Here is a 20,796-nt window from a genome sequence, read left to right as displayed (position 1 = left end):
ATATAAAATATTCCATGGACTCAACATGCCTCTCAGCAAATAGCTTGGGGTGTCTACTTTCTAAAATGGGGTCATTTGTGGGGGTTTTGTGCCATCTTGGCATTTTATGGCCTTCAAAACTGTAATAGGTAGTGAGGAGTGAAGTCAAATATTTACGCCCTTAGAAAACCTGAAGGCGGTTCTTGGCTTTCGGGGCCCCGTACGCGGCTAGGCTCCCAAAAAGTCCCACATATGTGGTATCCCCGTACTCAGGAGAAGCAGCAGAATTTATTTTGTGGTGTCATTTCACATATGCCCATAGCATGTGTGAGCAATATATCATTTAGTGACAACTTTGTGAAAAAAAAAAAAAATTAAAGTTTGTAATTTTCCCGCAACTTGTGGCAAAATATAAAATATTCCATGGACTCAAAATGCCTCTCAGCAAATAGCTTGGGGTGTCTACTTTCTAAAATGGGGTCATTTGTGGGGGTTTTGTGCCATCTTGGCATTTTATGGCCTTCAAAACTGTAATAGGTAGTGAGGCGTGAAATCAAAAATTTACGCCCTTAGAAAGCCTGAAGGCGGTGCTTGGTTTTCGGGGCCCCGTACGCGGCTAGGCTCCCAAAAAGTCCCACATATGTGGTATCCCCGTACTCAGGAGAAGCAGCAGAATTTATTTTGGGGTGTCATTTCACATATGCCCATAGCATGTGTGAGCAATATATCATTTAGTGACAACTTTGTGTAAAAAAAAAAAAAAATTTTTTTTTGTCATTATTCAATCGCTTGAGGCAAAAAAATAAAATATTCAATGGGCTCAACATGCCACTTATCAATTTCCTCAGGGTGTCTACTTTCCAAAATGGGGTCATTTGGGGGGGTTTTGTACTGCCCTGCCATTTTAGCACCTCAAGAAATGAGATAGGCAGTCGTAAACTAAAAGCTGCGTAAATTCCAGAAAACGTACCTTAGTTTGTAGATGTGACAACTTTTGCGCAAACCAATAAATATACAATTATTGACTTTTTTTTTACCAAAGACATGTGGCTGAATACATTTGGCCTAAATGTATGACTAAAATTGAGTTTATTGGATTTTTCTAATAACAAAAAGTAGAAAATATCATTTTTTTTCAAAATTTGCGGTCTTTTTACAGTTTATATCGCAAAAAATAAAAATCGCAGAGGCAATCAAATACCATCAAAAGAAAGCTCTATTTGTGGGAAGAAAAGGACGCAAATTTTGTTTGGGTACAACATTGCATGACCGCGCAATTACCAGTTAAAGCAGCGCAGTGCCAAATTGTAAAAAGACCTCTGGTCATTTACCAGCAAAATGGTCCGGTCTGAAAGTGGTTAACCACTTCAGATCCGCGCTATTGCCAAATGACGGCATTAGCGCGGACCTACATTTTCAGGACTACGTCTATTGACGTCGTCCTGGCTACGAGCGGCCTGCGCGCCCCCTGAGGGGCGCGCGCGGCGCGCTCTGTGATCGGCGAGTCCGTGAGACTCGCCTGATCACCGATCCGTGTAAGGGGTCGATCCCGACCCCTTATCACGTGATCAGCTGTCAGCCAATGACAGCTGATCATGTGATAGAACGGAGCCGGTAATCGGCTATTATTCCTCCTCGCGCTGACAGCGCGAGGAGAGAAAAAAAAAGCCGATCACCGGCGGCCGTGATCGGGACATCAGTCCCGATCACGGCCATCAATACAAGGGACCACCTGCCACCTGCCTGTGCCCACCTGCCTCCCGCAGTGCCATCCTGAAGTAAAATAAAAGAAAAAGTAAGTGCCCCCCGTCAGTGCCCCCTGTCAGTGCCCATAGTGCCCACAGTGCCACCCACAGTGCCACCCACAGTGCCACCCACAGTGCCACCCACAGTGCCACCCACAGTGCCACCCAATCTGCCTCAAAGGTGCTGCACCCCAGTGCCGCCCATCAGTGCCCAGCAGTGCCGCCCATCAGTGCCCAGCAGTGCCACCTATCAGAGCCACCTATCAGTGCCACCTATCAGTGCCTATCAGTCCCATCTATCTGTGGTACCTATCAGTGCCACCCATCCGTGCCACTTATCCGTGCCACCCATCCGTGCCATCTTATCTGTGCCCATCTTTGCCCATCAGTGCCGCCTTATCTGTGCCCATCGGTGCCGCCTTATCTGTGCCTATTAGTGCCGCCTTAACTATGCCTATCAGTGCCCACCAGTGCAGCCCATCAGTGCCCACCAATGCAGCCCATCAGTGCCCACCAATGCAGCCTATCAGTGCCGCCTAATCAGCGCACTTCAATGAAGGAGAAAAATGACCCGTTTGCAAAATTTTATAACAAACTATTAAAACATGATTTTTTTTTTTTTTTTTTTTGCATCTTTTTTTGTTTGTTTAGCAAAAAATAAAACTCCGAGCTGTAACTAAATACCACCAAAAGAAAGCTCTATTTGTGGGAAAAAAATGATAAAAATTTCATTTGGGTACAGTGTTGTATGACCGCGTAATTGTCACTCAAAGTGCATCAGCGCTGAAAGCTGAAAATTGGTCTGGGACTGAGGGGGGTTTAAGTGCCCAGTAAGCAAGTGGTTAAAGAAAAGTCATTTGGATGAGCTTGTGCTGCTGTCCCAAACTAAGTTGAATTTTCACCTCTCTTGTACAACCACATCTTAACTGAGGGATTCCAGTAAAATTATCAGAATATAACAGTCTTGAGTGTTGTCTTATTGTTTAAAGTGATTGTAAACCCTCCCCCACAACTTTGTCCTATGTAAATCAGCATAAAAAATCTTAATGAACACTGCTTGTAGATATCTCCTTACTTGCTTAGTATTGTTGTAATCCTTGTTGTTCTGTAGAATGAAGTCACTGAGCATGCCCAGATCTCCCCTGATTTATGGCACACTCTCTGTCTTATCTATCTGTTATCAGGACTTCCTACAGCACACAACACTTAACTCCCAGGAGACTTCAGAGACACTCAGAGCTTCCTCCTACACACCATGTGACATGACATACAAAGTAAACCTGGCCATTACTGCAGTCTTATCAGCGAAAGCTGATAAGACTTGTGAAGGGAAACATTAGACATCAGCACAAGTAAATACTATGAAATAAAACAAGTAAGCTATGAACAGGGAAGCAGGGTTGCCATAGAAATGGATTGAGAAGGAGGCTTGGTTAACAGTACAGGAAGTGCTCAATGTAAGGGCGGAAATAAACTCCACTGTGAACTCAGAAAACAATAATTAAGATGGCGCTGCCTAACCCCCGGAAACAAGTTTTTTTAAAGTTTCTTTAAACTGTAAGTAATATGCAATTTGGGCTGGATTACAGTGGCTATAGTCTGATAATTACTTATTATAATGGACTAAATGAAGAGAAACATCAGAGTGGGAGAGTTTGCTTCCTCTTTAAAGGTGTTGCAATGATGTCTGAACCCAGAGTGTCAGGTGGGTTGGAATGTTCACAGGGTCATGGCGATGCAGATGAGCAGGTAAATCCAAGCAGTCCTCAAGGGAACCCTGGTATATATGAAGAAAGGCCATCAATTAGAGTCCTTTAGTGAATATCAATAATAATTAAAAAAAACAGGAGAGGGGGCGCCTCTGAGTATATATTAACAAATATTTATATAGAAAAAAATATCCACTCACATGGAAGACTGCAAAGTAATATCCACTCACATGGAAGACTGCAAAGTTGAGTTCAGGTGCATCTCTGGACTGAAGTGAAGGAGGAGGACTACAGGTCACAGTGAGTCCATGGAATGCTGGCACCACATCAGATCCAACGTGGATGGGGTGGGAATGGCTGAGCACAGCAAGTTATCTTTCAGTTGTCCAGGTGACGCGTTTGAGTTTACTCGCTATTGGTGGAGGAATAGCTGCATTCCTTTCAAGGCTTGAAAAAGGAGACACACACTGTGCCTTGGCTCCACCCTCCCCTCTCTCTGCTTGCATGATTTGATTGGCAGCAGGAGCCAATGGTTCCCACTGCCTCAGCAAAGTCTGGGAACAGGGAGAGAGCTACCACAGACAGGCACAGTGATAGTTCGAGTGGAGACTCGGGTAAGTATTTAGGGTGATGAGGGGGCAATAATGCTACTGGGACATTTTTTACCTTAATGCAGGGAATACATTAGGGAAGAAAATGTAGAACCACTTTAGCATCATCTAGTGGCCAAATCGAACCTTCCCTACCTCCCTTTTTCTTTTTTATAGCCCCACTCAGGGATAATCCCCAGGTAAAAAAACAACCCTATATAAAAGCCCTTTTTACTTCCTTGAAGCAGAGCTAAACTCTGCGATACTTCAGCTGTCCAATGTCCCTTGCCAGCAGCAGCATCTGTTACCCAGCTTCTTCCAGATGCAGGGCTGCAGCCATCTTTGTTTGTTGATGCAGTATGACATCATCCTGCAGGTTGTTCATCCCAGCATGCAGGGGCAGTGTTGGAATGTAAATGGAGCTGCTCTGTGTACATTCTGAAGACTGCATGCAAGCAGGCTTTTATGGTAGAAGAGACACGCAATAAGCTTCTGCAATAAACTGCCTTTACCCACCTGTTTGCAGTCTTCTCCAGTGCTGTAGACTGAGCTGTGCATGCGCAGCTCAGCTTACAGTGCCATGCCGGAAGCTCATCCTATACTGGCCAATGAAGAGGCCTGAAGACTGGCACTCAGAAAAAGATGCCGGTGATGGAACGTTGAACTGGTAGGTATTAATACCTTTAGTTCCGCATTAAGCCAGCAGTCATGTGATGATACAGCCCTGAGGCTTCTCCTCTTGCTTACCTCCTGCTTCACTAGTCCATGTTACTGCATGGAAGATGTCTACACTTTCTGTTGGTTGTCTGTCAGGAATTGGGGTCCTCTCAAGAACCAAAAGAGGACTAACATCAGCATTACATTGCTGAATTAGCAGTCCCTATCAGCAGAACCAGCAACAGCAACGGACTTGGATGGGGAACTTAGGGGAGTATAGTTGCCGATCTCGTCATTGAACTGCTCCCCCCCATCACAGAACACAATGCATTGTGTACATGTTCTGTGAATGGCGGTGGGTGGTTAGCACAACTTTTCTCAGTAGCAATAGCTACTGTTAAAGTGGTTGTAAACCCTTACAAACCACTTTGACCTAAAGGTAAGCCTACATTAAGGCTTACCTGTAGGTCCAAGAAATATCTCCTAAACCTATACGGTTTAGGAGATATTTCCAAAAAGTCAGCCACTGCCGTAGACAGCGGTGCACTGGTCAGGCCGCAGATCGCGGCGATATGCCGCGAGTGTCGGCTCCTGTGCGCATGCGCGGGAGTGACGTCATCGCTGCTCTGGTGAATCACAGCGCCGGAGCAGCGAGACCCGGAAGTCACTCCGGGATCCATGGCAGTGGCAGACATGAAGACGGAGGACCGCTTCGGGGGCTTTGTTCTCAGGTAAGTTATTCATAATGAGCTAGTATGCTATGCATACTAGCTCATTATGCCTTTGCCTTGCAGGTTGCTTCCCCCCCCCCCCCCATGGGTTTACAACCACTTTAACCTTCATAGCAGTGGAGTTAGCTGCTGAGGACATTATTGAGGAACTCCTGAAGGAGGCACTGAACAGAAGACTTTTATTAGAAGCAGCCTCCTACAGGTAATGGAATGCATGTTACTATGAACAACTAATGTATTTTGGTGCTATATCCCAACAGAGAATAAAAAAACTTCAGCTATAAAGTGAACTAACAAAAAAAAAAAAAAATTACTCCCATTTGGAAACAATGGAGAGGAGTTAGAACACCTGTCAGTTTTCATTGCTGGCTGTGTTGGGGAGATTCATTCTTTCTATTTGTCACGTTTACGGTTATCACCGAAAGTGAAAGTTATAGAAAATCTAAAATTTTGGGTTGACATCAGAACAGTAATAGGGGATACATCTTCCAATGGGGACACTAGTTCTAGTGACGCACTTGTATTTCATCTTGCTTCCTGTTTTTACTATGGGACAGGAAGTGAAGGAAAATCTCTTACTCTATCTCTTACTCTATCCATAATGAAAAAAAGTTTTGTCTTTAATTCTACTTTAAGCTGGTCATATATGGATCAAAATTTGACTGGTTCAGTAGAGACTGGCTGAATTTGCTTACTTTGAAAATATGAGCCTATCCCCAGTCTATCCCCGCAGTTGAATCTGCTGTTTTTTGGCTCTTTATAACAGTCAACAGGGGAAATGATGCATACGTTTGCTGCTGATTACAAAATTTGGGCACCCGTTAAATGTGGATGTTCCAGAAAGGTAGCTGTACACTGCATGGTGTAGACTTGAGTAGTCTGCCCATCCATTGCTTGATTCCATTCTCAGATCTGCTTTTGAAACCGTATTCAAGCAACTAATCAGCACAGTTAAACTCGGCACCATCCAGTGGCCAGCAAAGGAAAACATGCTTGCATAAAGTGTTGCCAGGTACATGATCTTTCACTCATCGTTGCTTACACTGTTTGCTCTCAGTGCATCTGAATGTGTGTCTACAATGGGATATTAAGAAAGCAGTATGAATTTTAGATCCAGGCATAAAGGAAATTGATGTGGCTGGAGATCTCTGGAATGATTCTAAAGTATTATGGGACTAAGTGTACACAGAATTGTAACAAAACCTTATAAAACAGCTGAAACTTGAAGCATTTACGACATGTTTGTTTTTTATCTACTCTTTAGTGTCACTGCATATAACGGCTGCCTTCATAGTGTTTGTCTCTTTTCTTTTTTTCTTCAGTTTGTAGAAAGTGATGAAGATGAGGAATTACTTTTCAACATTCCGTAAGTATGATTTATTACATTTCATCCTGTGTACCTTCCTATGTTTCCCACTTTTTAATAACTGCGGACGTTCTTGTTAGGTTCACAGGGAATGTAAAATTGAAAGGTATTATAATCATCGGGGAGGACAGCGATGCTCACCCTTCAGAGATGAGATTGTGAGTATCATAGCAAAAAATATATATTTTTATTCTTTCTCTGGATCAGTGTTTCTCTACCTTTTTTTTTTTTTTTTTTTTTTCATTCAAGGCACCCTTTAAAATTATGCACAATCTCGAGGCACACCAATTCAAAAATGTAGGACATTCTAGGACACCCGTCATTAGAGGTCATTTATTTTTCCAAAGAGAACACACCTTTGCACACTGGTACAGAAGACTAGTATCCAGTGTTTCTCTTCTCCCTCTGTTTCTCTCCCTTAGGGCCGGTTCACACAGCGAGGCGCGGCGAGGCGTCTCCGACTTACCTCGCCGCGACCTGCGGGGAGCTCAGCGGCGACTTGCAGAGGACTTCTGTATAGAAGTCAATGCAAGTCGCCCCCGAAGTCGCCCCGAAGTAGTACAGGAACCTTTTTTCTGAGTCGGAGCGACTCGAGTCGCTCCTCTCAGAACGGTTCCATAGTACTGAATGGGGGCGACTTGCGGGAGCGAGGCGAGGCGAGCCGTGTCGCCTCGCCTCGCTGTGTGAACCGGCCCTAACTCAGCTAATGTTACCTTAGTGCTGATAAAGAAGGGCAAACAAGGATGCTGTGCAGGCACCCGGGTCCCCCATATCAATTGACATCATTGGTTATTAGGACGCCAGCGGCTAGAAGGTTCTAATGGTGCACAAAACCTTTGGCTTTGTGTTACTAAATGGCAGGCTTGAGCTACAATCCTACAACAGTCCTTATGAATAAGACTGCAGCCTTGCTAATGGACTAGCAGTTAAAAGCAAAATTAAACTGCTGTCCTGTGATGTCATGCATAAATTGAGCACCAACCACAAGCCTGAATAAATAGCTGTAATATTTATGGACCAAGTCATTGAGCATGTAAAAACACTTAGATAAATAGGCACATTAACTATGCGACTTCTATTATTTTTCTTTTTTTGTAAGGCAGAGTTCTAGTCTTACCCTGTTCTGTCCCAACACTGAAGAAATGGCTGCTCTCCAAGATCCATCAAAATTCTTATTTAATAACGAACATCCCAAGTGTTACAGACAGTTCAAATGGTAGACGCGTTTCACACACTAACAGGTGCGCTTATTCATCAGTAATGAAGCAGCGCACCTGCTAGTGTGTGAAACGCGTCTACTATTTGAACTGTCTGTAACACTTGGGTTGTTCGTTATTACCGTATATACTCGAGTATAAGCCGAGATTTTCAGCCTCTTTTTTGAGGCTGAAAGTGCCCCCCTCGGCTTATACTCGAGTCATCGCTGTCTGTCTGCCCGATCAGCGTGTCGAGCAGACAGACAGCGGCCATTCTAGGATTCAAAGGCCGCGCCTCCGTCTCCGCCTTCGCCTGTGATGGGCGGAACACTGAATTTCCCAGCAGTCTGTGTTCCGCCTATCACGGACGTCCTCTCATCCTCGTCCGTAGTATGAGGATGAGCGGACGTCCATGATAGGCGGACCACTGACTGCTGGGAAATTGAGTGTTCCGCCTATCACGGACATCCGATAGGCGGAACACTCAATTTCCCAGCAGTCAGTGGGAAATTGAGTGTTCCGCCTATCACCGACGGAGGCGCGGCTTTTGAATCCTAGAATGGCCACCGACGAAGAGCTGCGGGACGGGCCGGGACGCAGGCCGGGACGGGCCGGGACGCAGGCCGGGACGGGACGCAGGCCGGGACGCAGGCCGGGACGCAGGCCGGGACGGGACGCAGGCCGGGACGGGACGCAGGCCGGGACGGGACGCAGGCCGGGACGGGACGCAGGCCGGGACGGGACGCAGGCCGGGACGGACACAGGCCGGGACGGACACAGGCCGGGACGGACACAGGCCGGGACGGACACAGGCCGGGACGGACACAGGCCGGGACGGACACAGGCCGGGACGGACACAGGCTGGACGGACACAGGCTGGACGGACACAGGCTGGACGGACACAGGCTGGACGGACACAGGCTGGACGGACACAGGCTGGACGGACACAGGCTGGACGGACACAGGCTGGACGGACACAGGCTGGACGGACACAGGCTGGACGGACACAGGCTGGACGGACACAGGCTGGACGGACACAGGCTGGACGGACACAGGCTGGACGGACACAGGCTGGACGGACACAGGCTGGACGGACACAGGCTGGACGGACACAGGCTGGACGGACACAGGCTGGACGGACACAGGCTGGACGGACACAGGCTGGACGGACACAGGCTGGACGGACACAGGCTGGACGGACACAGGCTGGACGGACACAGGCTGGACGGACACAGGCTGGACGGACACAGGCTGGACGGACACAGGCTGGACGGACACAGGCTGGACGGACACAGGCTGGACGGACACAGGCTGGACGGACACAGGCTGGACGGACACAGGCTGGACGGACACAGGCTGGACGGACACAGGCTGGACGGACACAGGCTGGACGGACACAGGCTGGACGGACACAGGCTGGACGGACACAGGCTGGACGGACACAGGCTGGCTGCACGGACACAGGCTGGACGGACACAGGCTGGCTGCACGGACACAGGCTGGACGGACACAGGCTGGCTGCACGGACACAGGCTGGACGGACACAGGCTGGCTGCACGGACACAGGCTGGACGGACACAGGCTGGCTGCACGGACACAGGCTGGACGGACACAGGCTGGCTGCACGGACACAGGCTGGACGGACACAGGCTGGCTGCACGGACACAGGCTGGACGGACACACACACACACACACACACACACACACACACACACACACACACACACACACACACACACACACACACACACACACACACACACACACACACACACACACACACACACACACACACAGATGGATGCACACACAGGGATGGATGGACACACACACACACACACACGGATGCATGCACACACAGGGATGGATGGACACACACGGATGCATGGACACACACACACACACACACACACACACACGGATGCATGCACACACAGGGATGGATGGACACACACGGATGCATGGACACACACACACACACGGATGCATGCACACACACAGGGATGGATGGACACACACACACACGGATGCATGGACACACACACACACACACGGATGCATGGACACACACACACACACACGGATGCATGGACACACACAGGGATGGACGACACACAGGGATGGACAGGCATGTCTCACCCTCGGCTTATACACGAGTCAATAATTTTTTCCAGTTTTTTGGGGGTAAATTGGGGACCTCGGCTTATATTCGGGTCGGCCTATACTCGAGTATATACGGTAAATAAGAATTTTGATGGATCTTCGAGTGCAACCATTTCTTCAGTGTTGATCGTATGCGGAGGCGGGCACCTGTGATATCATTAGGCTTCCTGTCTCACCTGGAGCAGCAAGTTCTTTTGTTTGGCTGTTCTGTCCCATCTGCTGGTGCTTGGGGGAATTCTATGCTGCTCTTTAATTGTCCCCTCCCTCCTGTCCCCATTAATCAAGATAAGGAAGGGAACAACACCTCTCCAGGCAGGTCAGCCGAGAATAAAACCTCTCCTCCAGTTCAGAAGCCACAGGTGCTGACAATGTGTATAGCAATGTAAATAGGGAGAAAATTCTGGACAGCCGCTCTCCAAAAATTGCCTTCTATTCCAAAAAAGTATCACAAAATACAAGCCACAGCAGGACGGATAAAAGAGCTGACACATTTCACACTACAAACAGTGCTTACTTATAGTGAGTAAGCATTGTTTGTATTTTTATCCATTCTGCTGTGGCTTGTATTTTGTGATCCTGTTTTTTTAATAAAATGCAGTTTTTGGAGTGCGGCTGTCCAGAATTTTGTCTTTCCTGTCCCCATTGCGGCCTCTGAATCTTCATTGGAGAACATTGCTCTGTCCTTTTTGGTGACAATGGAAAATTTCAGTGTTAGGCTATACTGTTATGTGGAACCACTTCACATTTTTGTCAGTTCTAAGTTCTTTTTTTTTTTTTTTTTGAATTCTTTATTTAGTTTTCTTTTTTTTTTCCTTACACATAGAATAAGACAAAAAATACAATGAAAATACATTCAATCCATATCTCATTCTTTTCTTAAAATCTTTTACAAACGTACAAAATAAACATTTCCTATCCCTCTTCCACCCCGTCCCCGTCTTGCAGTGGGTTCGGAGAGATATCCACCCTAGCCAACCCTATGTATATCATACCCGGACTTATTTTACCATTTCTTCTACATACCTCCATGATTTTTTAAATTCTATCCATGCTACCCATTTATCCTTACGCCCCTCTCCAGCTACCCATTCTTCCTCCTCTCCCTCTGAGCATTCCATATTCTGTATTTCATTTACCCTAAGTATCCAGTCCCGTATCTTAGGACTGTCCGTCTCCCCCCATTTTTTAGGGATTAGGCTTTTCGCGGCGCTGAGCAGAATGGGGATTAAAGAGGACACATATTGCCTCACAGAGCTTTCGGTCCCGTGAAACAATACAGTCCAGGGGTCTTCTGCTATGTCTTTATTTGTTACGACTTTTATTATCTCTAACACCTCCTTCCAATACTTTTTAATATTCGGGCAATCCCACCAGATGTGAGCCATGGTTCCTATTGTCTTGCACCCCCGCCAACACTCTGGGGATTGCGCGGTTACGAATTTACCTAGTTTGTCTGGGGTCGCATACCACCTTGCGAGGCACTTATAATTTAATTCAGTCAACTTGTGGTTAACCGTCGCACTGTGCGTTAGTTTCATTATTTTCTCCATTGTCTGTATACAACATCGAGTCCCCAGCTCTCTTTCCCATTTTTTAATGTAAGGCGGACCATCCCGACCTTCCCCCGCAGATAGAATTTTATATATTCGACCTATGTTATTTTTTGATTTATCTCTACGGCAAAGCCGCTCGAGAGGCCTATAATCTTCCTCGCTTCTAATTGGATGGGGCAATTTTAAAATAAAATGTCTTAACTGAAGGTACCTCCAAGTGTCTATACGCATAAGTTCCGTGTTCGTCCTTAGTGCTTGAAACGTGTTTATTTTACCTCTGTAAATAATATCTTTTACTTGTGCATTGTTATTTATTATCCAATTTCCCCCCACCTCCTGCTTCCCCGGCATAAAAAAATCGTTGTCTTTTAAAAAAAATCAAAGGTGAATTATAACTCCATTTGTTTTGTGCATGTGTTCTGTCCCATAATCTAAGAGCAATCCGTGTTATTTCATGTGTATTTGGCCCTACTGACCTATATTGAGGAGGATTCCAAATAATTCGTCCTAACTGTGCTTGACTCATTGCCTTTTCTACTTTTACCCACCTTTTGTTATTTACCTCTTTTCCCCATTCCACCACTCGAGTAAGTACCACCGCGTTATAGTATTTTTTGAAATCCGGAACGGCAAGGCCCCCCTTTTTTTTTTCTCTGCTCAGTACCGCGAAGGCTATTCTTGGTTTTTTATGTTGCCAAATATACCTTGAGATCAACCCCTTTAAAGTCCTGAAGAATACTGGGGGGAGCGATATGGTCAGCATTTGGAACTTATATAGAATCTTTGGGGTCAAAACCATTTTGACCGCATTGACCCACCCTAACCAAGAGAGGTGGCTTATTGTAATTTTTTTTAATTCTCTCTTGGTTTCCTCCAATAGGGGAATGTAGTTGTTAACATATATTTTCTTAATAGTGTTGGAGAGGTAGACTCCTAGATATTTGATCTCCTTTCGCCATGGAAACCTAAATTCCTCCTGGAGTCTTATCTTTTCCTGTCCTTCAATGTTGATATTTAGGACTTCGGACTTGTTGAGGTTAATTTTTAAATTCGAAAATTCCCCATAGCCTCAACAAGTTCGGAATCGTGATCCTTGGGTTGGAGATATAGAACAACACATCATCCGCATATGCTGCGAGTTTGTGCTCTTCCTCTCCAACCGTGATCCCTTTTATGTCTGGGTTCTCTCGGATAGAGGCCAGTAATGGTTCCATGGACAGGACAAATAAAAGTGGGGACAACGGACACCCCTGTCTGGTGCCGTTCTCCATTTGAAAAAGGGAGGAAGACATCCCATTCACTTTTACTGACGCCTGAGGGTGATTATATAACACCTTGATCCATTGGATCAATCTTGGTCACAGACCCATCACTTTCAGAGTTTCAAACATGAGTCCCCAGTCTACCCTGTCGAATGCTTTTTCAGCATCTATCGACAGGAGTAGTCCTGGGGACCCATTCGTTTTTAAGGCCTGTAGAAGGAGCACCGAGCGTACTCCGTTGTCCCTACCTTCCCTCTCAGGGATAAATCCGACCTGGTCCGGGTGCACCAGATCGGACATCCTGTCCTTCAGCCTCGAAGCTAAGACCTTGGCAAATAATTTGGTGTCAGCGTTTAGTAAGGCTATTGGCCTGTAACTAGAGCACAGTGTACTATCCTTGCCCTCCTTTAGCAACACCGTAATTGAAGCCCGCAGGGCCTCTCCTCCCATCCCAAAATCTTTACCTAAGCCATTCATATACTTACAAAGCTTGGGGACCAGGGTCTCTTTGTATTTTTTCAGATACGAAATCGTGAAACCGTCTGGTCCCGGGCTTTTCCCGGAGGCGGTATCTTTCAACGCCTTGTAGATCTCTTCTTCTGTAATGGGTCTGTCTAAGTTACATCTATCGTTCTCATCTAAAGTCGGTAATTTCACTTTGTTCAGGAATTCCTTAATTTTATCTATTTTCCCTTCATCTTTTGCCCCTTTCTGGCCTATGTTGTACAGAGCTTCGTAGTATTGCTTAAACACTTCCGATATCTCCCTGGATGTGTGGGTCATCTTCCCATTCTTATCTTGTATTTTATCTATAAAATTATTCCCACTCTTCCTTTTCAGCTGTCTAGCTAGATGTCTACTTATTTTATTTCCCAGGTAATACCTCTCTCTGGTTCTCCTATCCAATGTCCTTTTTGAGTCCTGTTCCATCATGTCTTTAAGTTCATCTCTCTTAGTCACCAATCGATGGAAATATTTCTGCTGTTGCCCCCCTGTTTTTTTATGGGCCTGTTCTAGTTTATAAACCTCTTCTTTTAGACTTTCAATTTTTTCTAGTCTTTCTTTTTTTTTCCTTGTGCCCATGGAGATGAGGATACCCCTGATGTATACTTTATGTGCCTCCCATAAAGTGGCACCTGAGATTTCTTCTGTATCATTAACAGAGAAATAAAATTCAATTTCCCTTAATACTGCCTCCGCAATTTTCTCATCCTGCAAGAGGCTCTCGTTCAGGCGCCACGTGAACGGTAGCCTCTGCATTCCGAGTATCCTCATCCTCACTGACACCGGAGCATGATCTGACAGTGTAACTATTCCAATCTTGGATTCCATCACGAGATCCAACAGCCTATGGTCGACCAGTATGTGATCCAACCGGGAGTACGTCCCGTGCACGGGGGAAAAAAAGGTGTAATCTTTTTTTTTATCGTGCTGCAACCTCCATACGTCCATCATTTGGTGTTGTTTCAACCAAAGTTTAATCATCTTCCGTGCCTTCATATTTAACCCCCTAGCACGGGACGTACTATCCCAAGATGGGTCCATACAAAAGTTGAAATCGCCTGCAAGGACCACATCCCCCATCTTAAAATCCTCTAACTTCCCCAATACTATCTTCAAATATCTTATAGGGTTTTTGTTGGGGCAGTATACATTTGCTAGGGTGAGAATCTTATCCCCTAATTTTCCCTTTACAAACAAGTAACGGCCATCGGGGTCTGTCTTCCTGTCCATCACTGTGAACTTTATACCTTTCTCAAACCCGATTGCCACTCCCTTAGCCCTCTTTATCGGCGAGTCCCCATATAGCCAGTTTGGATAATTAGCCGAGTATAGTTTAATATTTGAATCTTGCGACAAGTGAGTCTCCTGCAGAAATACCACCTCCGCTCTGTACTGCTGTAATTCCTTTAACAATTTGTGCCTCTTACCCACAGAATTCAGACCCTTTACGTTATAAGACAAGAAATTTACATCTATCATTTAAATTTTTCCGGTTAGAAGTGAAGCGAGATCTGTAATACCTTGGTTGACTCTGCAAGACACCTCCCCCCCCCCCCGACCTCCCCCCCCTCCCTACCTTCCATCATCCCCCCCTCCCAACCTCCCGCCCCCTGGCCAATTCCTGGCCTCTATTCTGCAGCTGAGGATCTCCTCCATTCTGCAGACTTCTCCCACTAGGGTGTGACTCCGACTAAGGCCCCCCGTGTCTGGGTCCCCCCGACCACCTTCCCCTAAGGGGGAAGTGGGTCCCCTCGCGGATGGGGTATGATGTCCCGGGGTCCCACATGATCCTTCCACCACCCTCTTGCCTCCAACCTCCCACCCCTCTCCCCCCCCCCCCCCCCCCTCCACCCCAGAGAAAAAAGGGGAAGAAGATAAGAAAAAGAGAAGCAGAAAACACACAGAAGTAAGCCGCAAGAAAAAAACCATCCAAATGTCATACTCCCCCATCAAAGTCCCCCACGTAAGTCCATTAGGGAACTTTGAGGATCGTTGGGACTGGGATCCCTAGATTATTGCAGAAAACCTCCAGCTCATCAAGGAATTTTAATCTAAATGTTCTTCCATCTCTTTGGACCAATAGGGCCGCAGGAAATCCCCAGCTGTATCTGATATTTGCCGCTCTCAATAGTTCTAATAAAGGTTTTAAAAGTCTCCTCCGGGCCAGTGTTCCTGCCGACAGGTCAGAGAAAATCTGTATAGAGACCCCTTCATATTGTAACGGGGGTAACCCCTTAATCCTACTCCATATCTTGGCTTTGTCTTCATAGTGGCAAAATTTTATGATTACGTCTCTCGGGACCTCTTCCCTCAGACCTGGGGGTTTCCTCACCCTGTGTACCCGATCGATCTTTAAGACCTCTCCTACTTCTTTTCCCAAAATGGGGTTAAAAATTTTTCCCATCTTAACCCCTAGATCTTCTCCCTGTTGTTCAGGCAATGCTCTGACCCTCAGATTTTGCCGTCTATTCTGGTTTTCTTGCTCGTCCAGTTTATACAGGGTGTCCCGCTGATCCATTTGCAATTTCTTAACTTGCGTTTGCAGTTCTAATATTTCCTGGGCCTGTTTTCCTGTTAGTTCCTCTGCCTCTTCCACTCTCCTCAGTAGATGGCCCATATCCATCCTGACATTTGAAATTTCTACTTTGATGGTATTTTCAAGTTTGGCGAACATTTCCAACATTTCACTTTTTGTGGGGATTTGGGCGATATCCCTCTGTCCCCGCAAATGACCATCCATTTCTGAGTCCGATTCCTCCCCTGAATTAGCTCCCGGGGCCCCTGCTGTCTTGGATCCTTCTCTCTTTTTCTCCTTTACCCCCTGCTGCTTTTTTTCTATTCCGGGGCTTTTTAAACTGGTTTCCTTCAAGTACTTCTGAATCGTACTTGTATTCAGGTTCTCTTTTGGTTCATGCACCTTTTGATTTCTTCCCCTCATGTTTCCCCCTTTTGTCCTTTGCCTCCCCAGGTTTATTAAGGCGGAAAAAACAACACACAAAAAAAAAAAAAAAAAAAGGAAAAAACAGTTCTTTGTTCTTTGTTCAGTCTCTCCTTAGTTGTGGCACCTGCCCTGCGCTGAAAGCTCCAGCCTCAGATCCGCTTTCACCTGCTCTGTGATTTTAAGCGGGGGGAACCCTCCCATCTAGCTTTTACTGCGATTTCGCATGCAATCAAGATAAGAATTGCAGTGCGCTTCCACAGCAAGGGCCACACATTGTCCCGCTTAGCATTCCGGCGATTGACCACTGTACTTTGTACTCAGGGCAGATACATCAATTTGTAGGTATATAACATCTTACACGTCATTTATAATCACATTCCGTTTAATCCTGTTTTACATCTTGATCTTTAATATATAATCCTCTGGCCTCAGTTCACTGAGACCCTGCTGTTCCACTCCTCACTCCCCAGAGTCTCACCAGCCCGGGTCTCCGTGGGCATTCAACAGGTGTTAATCAGATCAAGATCGGGTAAAGTTCTACGTATATTCAGCAACTGTAGTTCAGAGTAAACAATCAAAAAAGAATAAATACCTGGGGAGGGAGAGGAATCTTATAGGGTGCTTATAGGGTGCTCCATCCTTTAGTCGGCGTTCCGAATAGCGCTCCTCTGCCCACACCGCCTCCGAAGGGGAGAAAGCAGCGAGTGTCCGCTTAAAGCTCCGCTATCTTCCAGTGCTTCAGGGTTAACTTGAGGCTTTAATGTGATTTATCTATCCGCCTGGTCCTGGAGCATGGCTGAGCTCGTTTCCTCTTTGGGTCTTGTGTATGTACAGCAAGCGCTTTACCGGGATGTAGAGGGAGAAATCGGCGATTTCTTGCCGGTCTGTTAAAGCCCCGACACATTAAGGTTGTGCTCTCCTGCTCATACCCGCTGTATGCTTAGGGATGCGGGAGGGATGGGATGGTACGGACCGGGCGGCTTCATACATGGAGCTCGGCGTCCTTTCCCCTCGCGCTGCTCCAGCTGATCGGCGGGACCGCCCCCATCTGCTCACACTAGCGCCGTCATCGGGTCCCTCCCCTCTCTCACGGACAGCTCTCCATCACCCCCAGTTCTAAGTTCTAACCACTTTATTTTCCTGTACAGTAAAACCTTGGTTTGAGAGTAACTTGGTTTGAGAGCGTTTTGCAAGACAAGCAAAATTTTTAAATAAATTTTGACTTGATATAAAAGCAATGACTTAATATAAGAGTACCGTCATGTCACAACTGTGTATAAAAGAGAAGAGAGGCGCCTCCAAGTGTAGCAATATGGTTACATTTAATGAAGGTACAACATATTGGTACACTTAGACCCCTTTCACACTGAGCTGCCCAGGCGTCAGCGGTAGAACGCAGATTTACCGTCATTTTAGCGGCTCTATTCAGCCACTAGCAGGGCAGTTTTAACCCCCGCTAGTGTCCGAAAAGGGGTTAAATCCACCCACAAAATGCAGCCGCAGCGATGCTTTGCTGGCAGTATAGCAGCGCGGCCCCATTGTTTTCAATGGGTAGGGGCGCTTTAGGAGCGACGAATTCACTGCTCCTAATGCGCTCCAAAGAAGCTGCTGGCAGGACTTTTTTTTTTTTTTGATGCCCTGCCAGCGCAATGCTCCAGCCGCTGTTTTAGGGCGCTTTGCAGGTGCTATTTTTTTTTTTACGCTATAGCGACTGCAAAGCACCTCAATGGGAAAGGGGTTTAAGGTGCTTTTATACTCCTGTAGCTCCTGCTGGATTTTGCTTCTACTTCCCGTGTGAAAGCTGCCGTTTTGTGGATGGACATTTTACGGTTACACAACCTATCACATTACTATATTGTTTTTATATGGACTAGAAACTGAAGAACCTATGAATAAATGGTTTTGGAACAAATCATCTGAGTTTCCATTTTTCTTATGGGGAAATTTGCTTTGATATAGAAGTGCTTTGGATTCCAAGCATGTTTCTGGAACAAATTATGCTCGCATTCCAAGGTTTTACTGTATTAATGGGAAATGATGGTTTATTGCAATTAGGGACTAAGTTCATATTTATTGCATGTATCCTTTAGTATGCATTATACACTCTTACAATACCACTGGTCTACATTTGTTGCTGCCCAGCTTGTCCCGCATCGCATAGCCTCTATCCAAAAGCTTTTATGCTGTACTTTTGTTCACACAGCAGCTTCCATTCACTTCAGTAGGAAGCCCTTCTGTAGGTCTGCCAAGCTGCTGGTCTATAAGTCTGTAAGCCTATATAAACACTTGTCCCTATAATTTCCCCTAGGTTTAAGAACCTTCCTCACATGAGCTTTGATGACGCTGGAAGGGAGGCAGACCAGGTCTTTAACCTAAACATTGATACCACTGGAGATCTGGAGTATCAGACAAAGTAGGTATTGCCATCACATATGTGTATTAGCCTTGAAAGAGTTTTCTACCGTCAGCCTATGTTGTGGAAAAATCCTCTGCTGCCTTAGGTCAAATGACTAGCATCATTTTTACCCCCACCAAATATCCTTTTGCAGTGTGCCAGTAAGCAGCTCCAATCCTACTACCACTTTAGAGGTTTTTTCTTTTTGTGTGACATGTGACAACAAAACTTCAGTAAATATTGCTTTCATAAGGTTACTGATGCATAATACTGTAAAAACAAAAGATTTCAAATGGTAATAGCTACTGAGTTGAGTACCAGCTCAATCCAAAAAGCTGGTTGCTGTTTAGAAAAACACGATCAATACTAGTTATTACAGCACAGGCAGTGGAAAGGGCTTTCACCTCCTAGTCTGGTGATTTGAGTCTTAGAAATCATTGGATATAGAGGTTGTCTTCTAACCACTTAGTATCTACACACTAGGCCTTGGCCTCTTAAAGAGGTTGTAAACCTCAGACATGAAATACGAACAAAGCATATCCCCCTATAGTGTGTACTTGTCTCAAGAACACTATAGGGTTGATTTACTAAAGGCAAATCCACTGTGCACTACAAGTTCACTTGCTGTAGTTCTGAGCGGAAATCTGAAATGAGGGGAAGCTCTGCTGATTTATATAATTGAATCGCATACAAACAAAAATGCTGTTTTTTCTTTCCTTTGCATGTCCTCCTCAGAGCTACAGCGACTGCACTTTCAAGTGCACTTGTAGTGCACAGTGGATTTGCCTTTAGTAAATAACCCCCTATATGTCACTTTTGTCTTCTGCTTTGTTCCTCTATTGGCATGAATCACTTTTGTGTTTTCCTGACACCAAGAGAAAAATTGTGACGGGAGGGATCTCCAGATGATTGACAGCCTCACTCTGTTCCTGTGTGATGTGTGGAGGGGGGAGTATCCCTTCTACCAATCGGCACTAAGAGCTCTCCTTACTGAGCTATGCGGAGTAAACCTCAGCTCTCCAACTCCATTTTTCTGAAATTTCAGACAAGCTTTAAAAACTTTGAAAGGATGTAGAGAAGAGGAGACTGAAGATAAAGAAGTACAGCTTATGTGGGAGGATTTGTTTCATCTGTGTATCACCTGAGGCCAGTCACTTCATTGGTTTACAACTACTTTAAGACTAAAAGTGGCATCTGTCTTAATTTATGTTGAAGTGGAACTAAACCCCTCCTATTTTTACATCTGAAGACCGTGCCATTTTAGCCTCTGTTCTGGTCTGCAGTTGCCATGGTCCTGCTCACACGAGCATCTATGACACCAACCACTTGAGGGTTTGAAATTTGTTTGACAGTTAACATAAGCAGTGTGACAGCTGTCACCAGAGGCATATCTAGTATGTAGCATACATTGTGTATGGGTTAGTAGGCAGAATGTAAATGAAAACATTGGTATGTTTGATAAATAATTAAAAATATATATATATATATTTATCGTACTTTACGGGACACAGACCCACGGTAATTACTGGATGGGTTATATGGTACCTTCAGGTGATTAGACACTGGTACACACTAGACAGGAAGTTCAATTCCCCATATAACTCCTCCCCTTACCAGGAGTACCTCCGTTTTTTCGCCAGTGTCTTAGGTGTTGGTCACAAGTAAAGATTTGCTGTGCTGAGCTCCGCTGGAATATTCATTGCTGGGGTAAGCTATGAACCCGGATCCAAGTGTCTTTTACAGGCCGAATTGAATGGTACCTGGGCTTCATGTCGGAAGAAACAAGGTTTTGCCTGTAATGCTTCTCTTTTTAGAGAGCTGGACCCCGGGATCCAGTATTTGTTGTTTTTCAGCCATATTCCTTGCGGGGTGCTTTACAGGTCCAGGGGTGTGGATCCCCCGATACAAAGGGGCCTTGGTCCCTGAAGGTTTTTTTAATGGAGCCCACTGTGAGGGGTGAAGATTGGGTCTGTTTTACCACAGAACCCTTCAGCTGGATAAGGTA

The 20,796-nt window shown here is 45.7% G+C and overlaps 1 protein-coding gene across 2 annotated transcripts in view; it reads left to right on the top strand.

Moving 5' to 3' along the window:
- Window positions 1–20,796, top strand: part of PITHD1 (PITH domain containing 1) — a 49,082-nt gene that overhangs the window by 12,810 nt on the left and 15,476 nt on the right. Inside the window, exons 2-4 of one of the 2 annotated variants that reach the window (XM_077482070.1) lie at window positions 6,734–6,777; window positions 6,858–6,935; window positions 18,705–18,809. In XM_077482070.1, coding sequence (XP_077338196.1) covers window positions 6,734–6,777; window positions 6,858–6,935; window positions 18,705–18,809 — 227 coding nt within the window. The remainder of the gene's footprint in view (window positions 1–6,733; window positions 6,778–6,857; window positions 6,936–18,704; window positions 18,810–20,796) is intronic. The other variant, XM_077482071.1, reaches the window with a different exon arrangement.

This window comes from Lithobates pipiens, unplaced genomic scaffold (genome assembly GCF_037356315.1).
Source record: "Lithobates pipiens isolate NorthernLeopardFrog02 unplaced genomic scaffold, aLitPip1_a1.2 Scaffold_16, whole genome shotgun sequence".
Taxonomy (NCBI): domain Eukaryota; kingdom Metazoa; phylum Chordata; class Amphibia; order Anura; family Ranidae; genus Lithobates; species Lithobates pipiens.
Note: the sequence above shows the minus strand (reverse complement) of the source record. Positions and strands in the feature narration are given on the sequence as shown.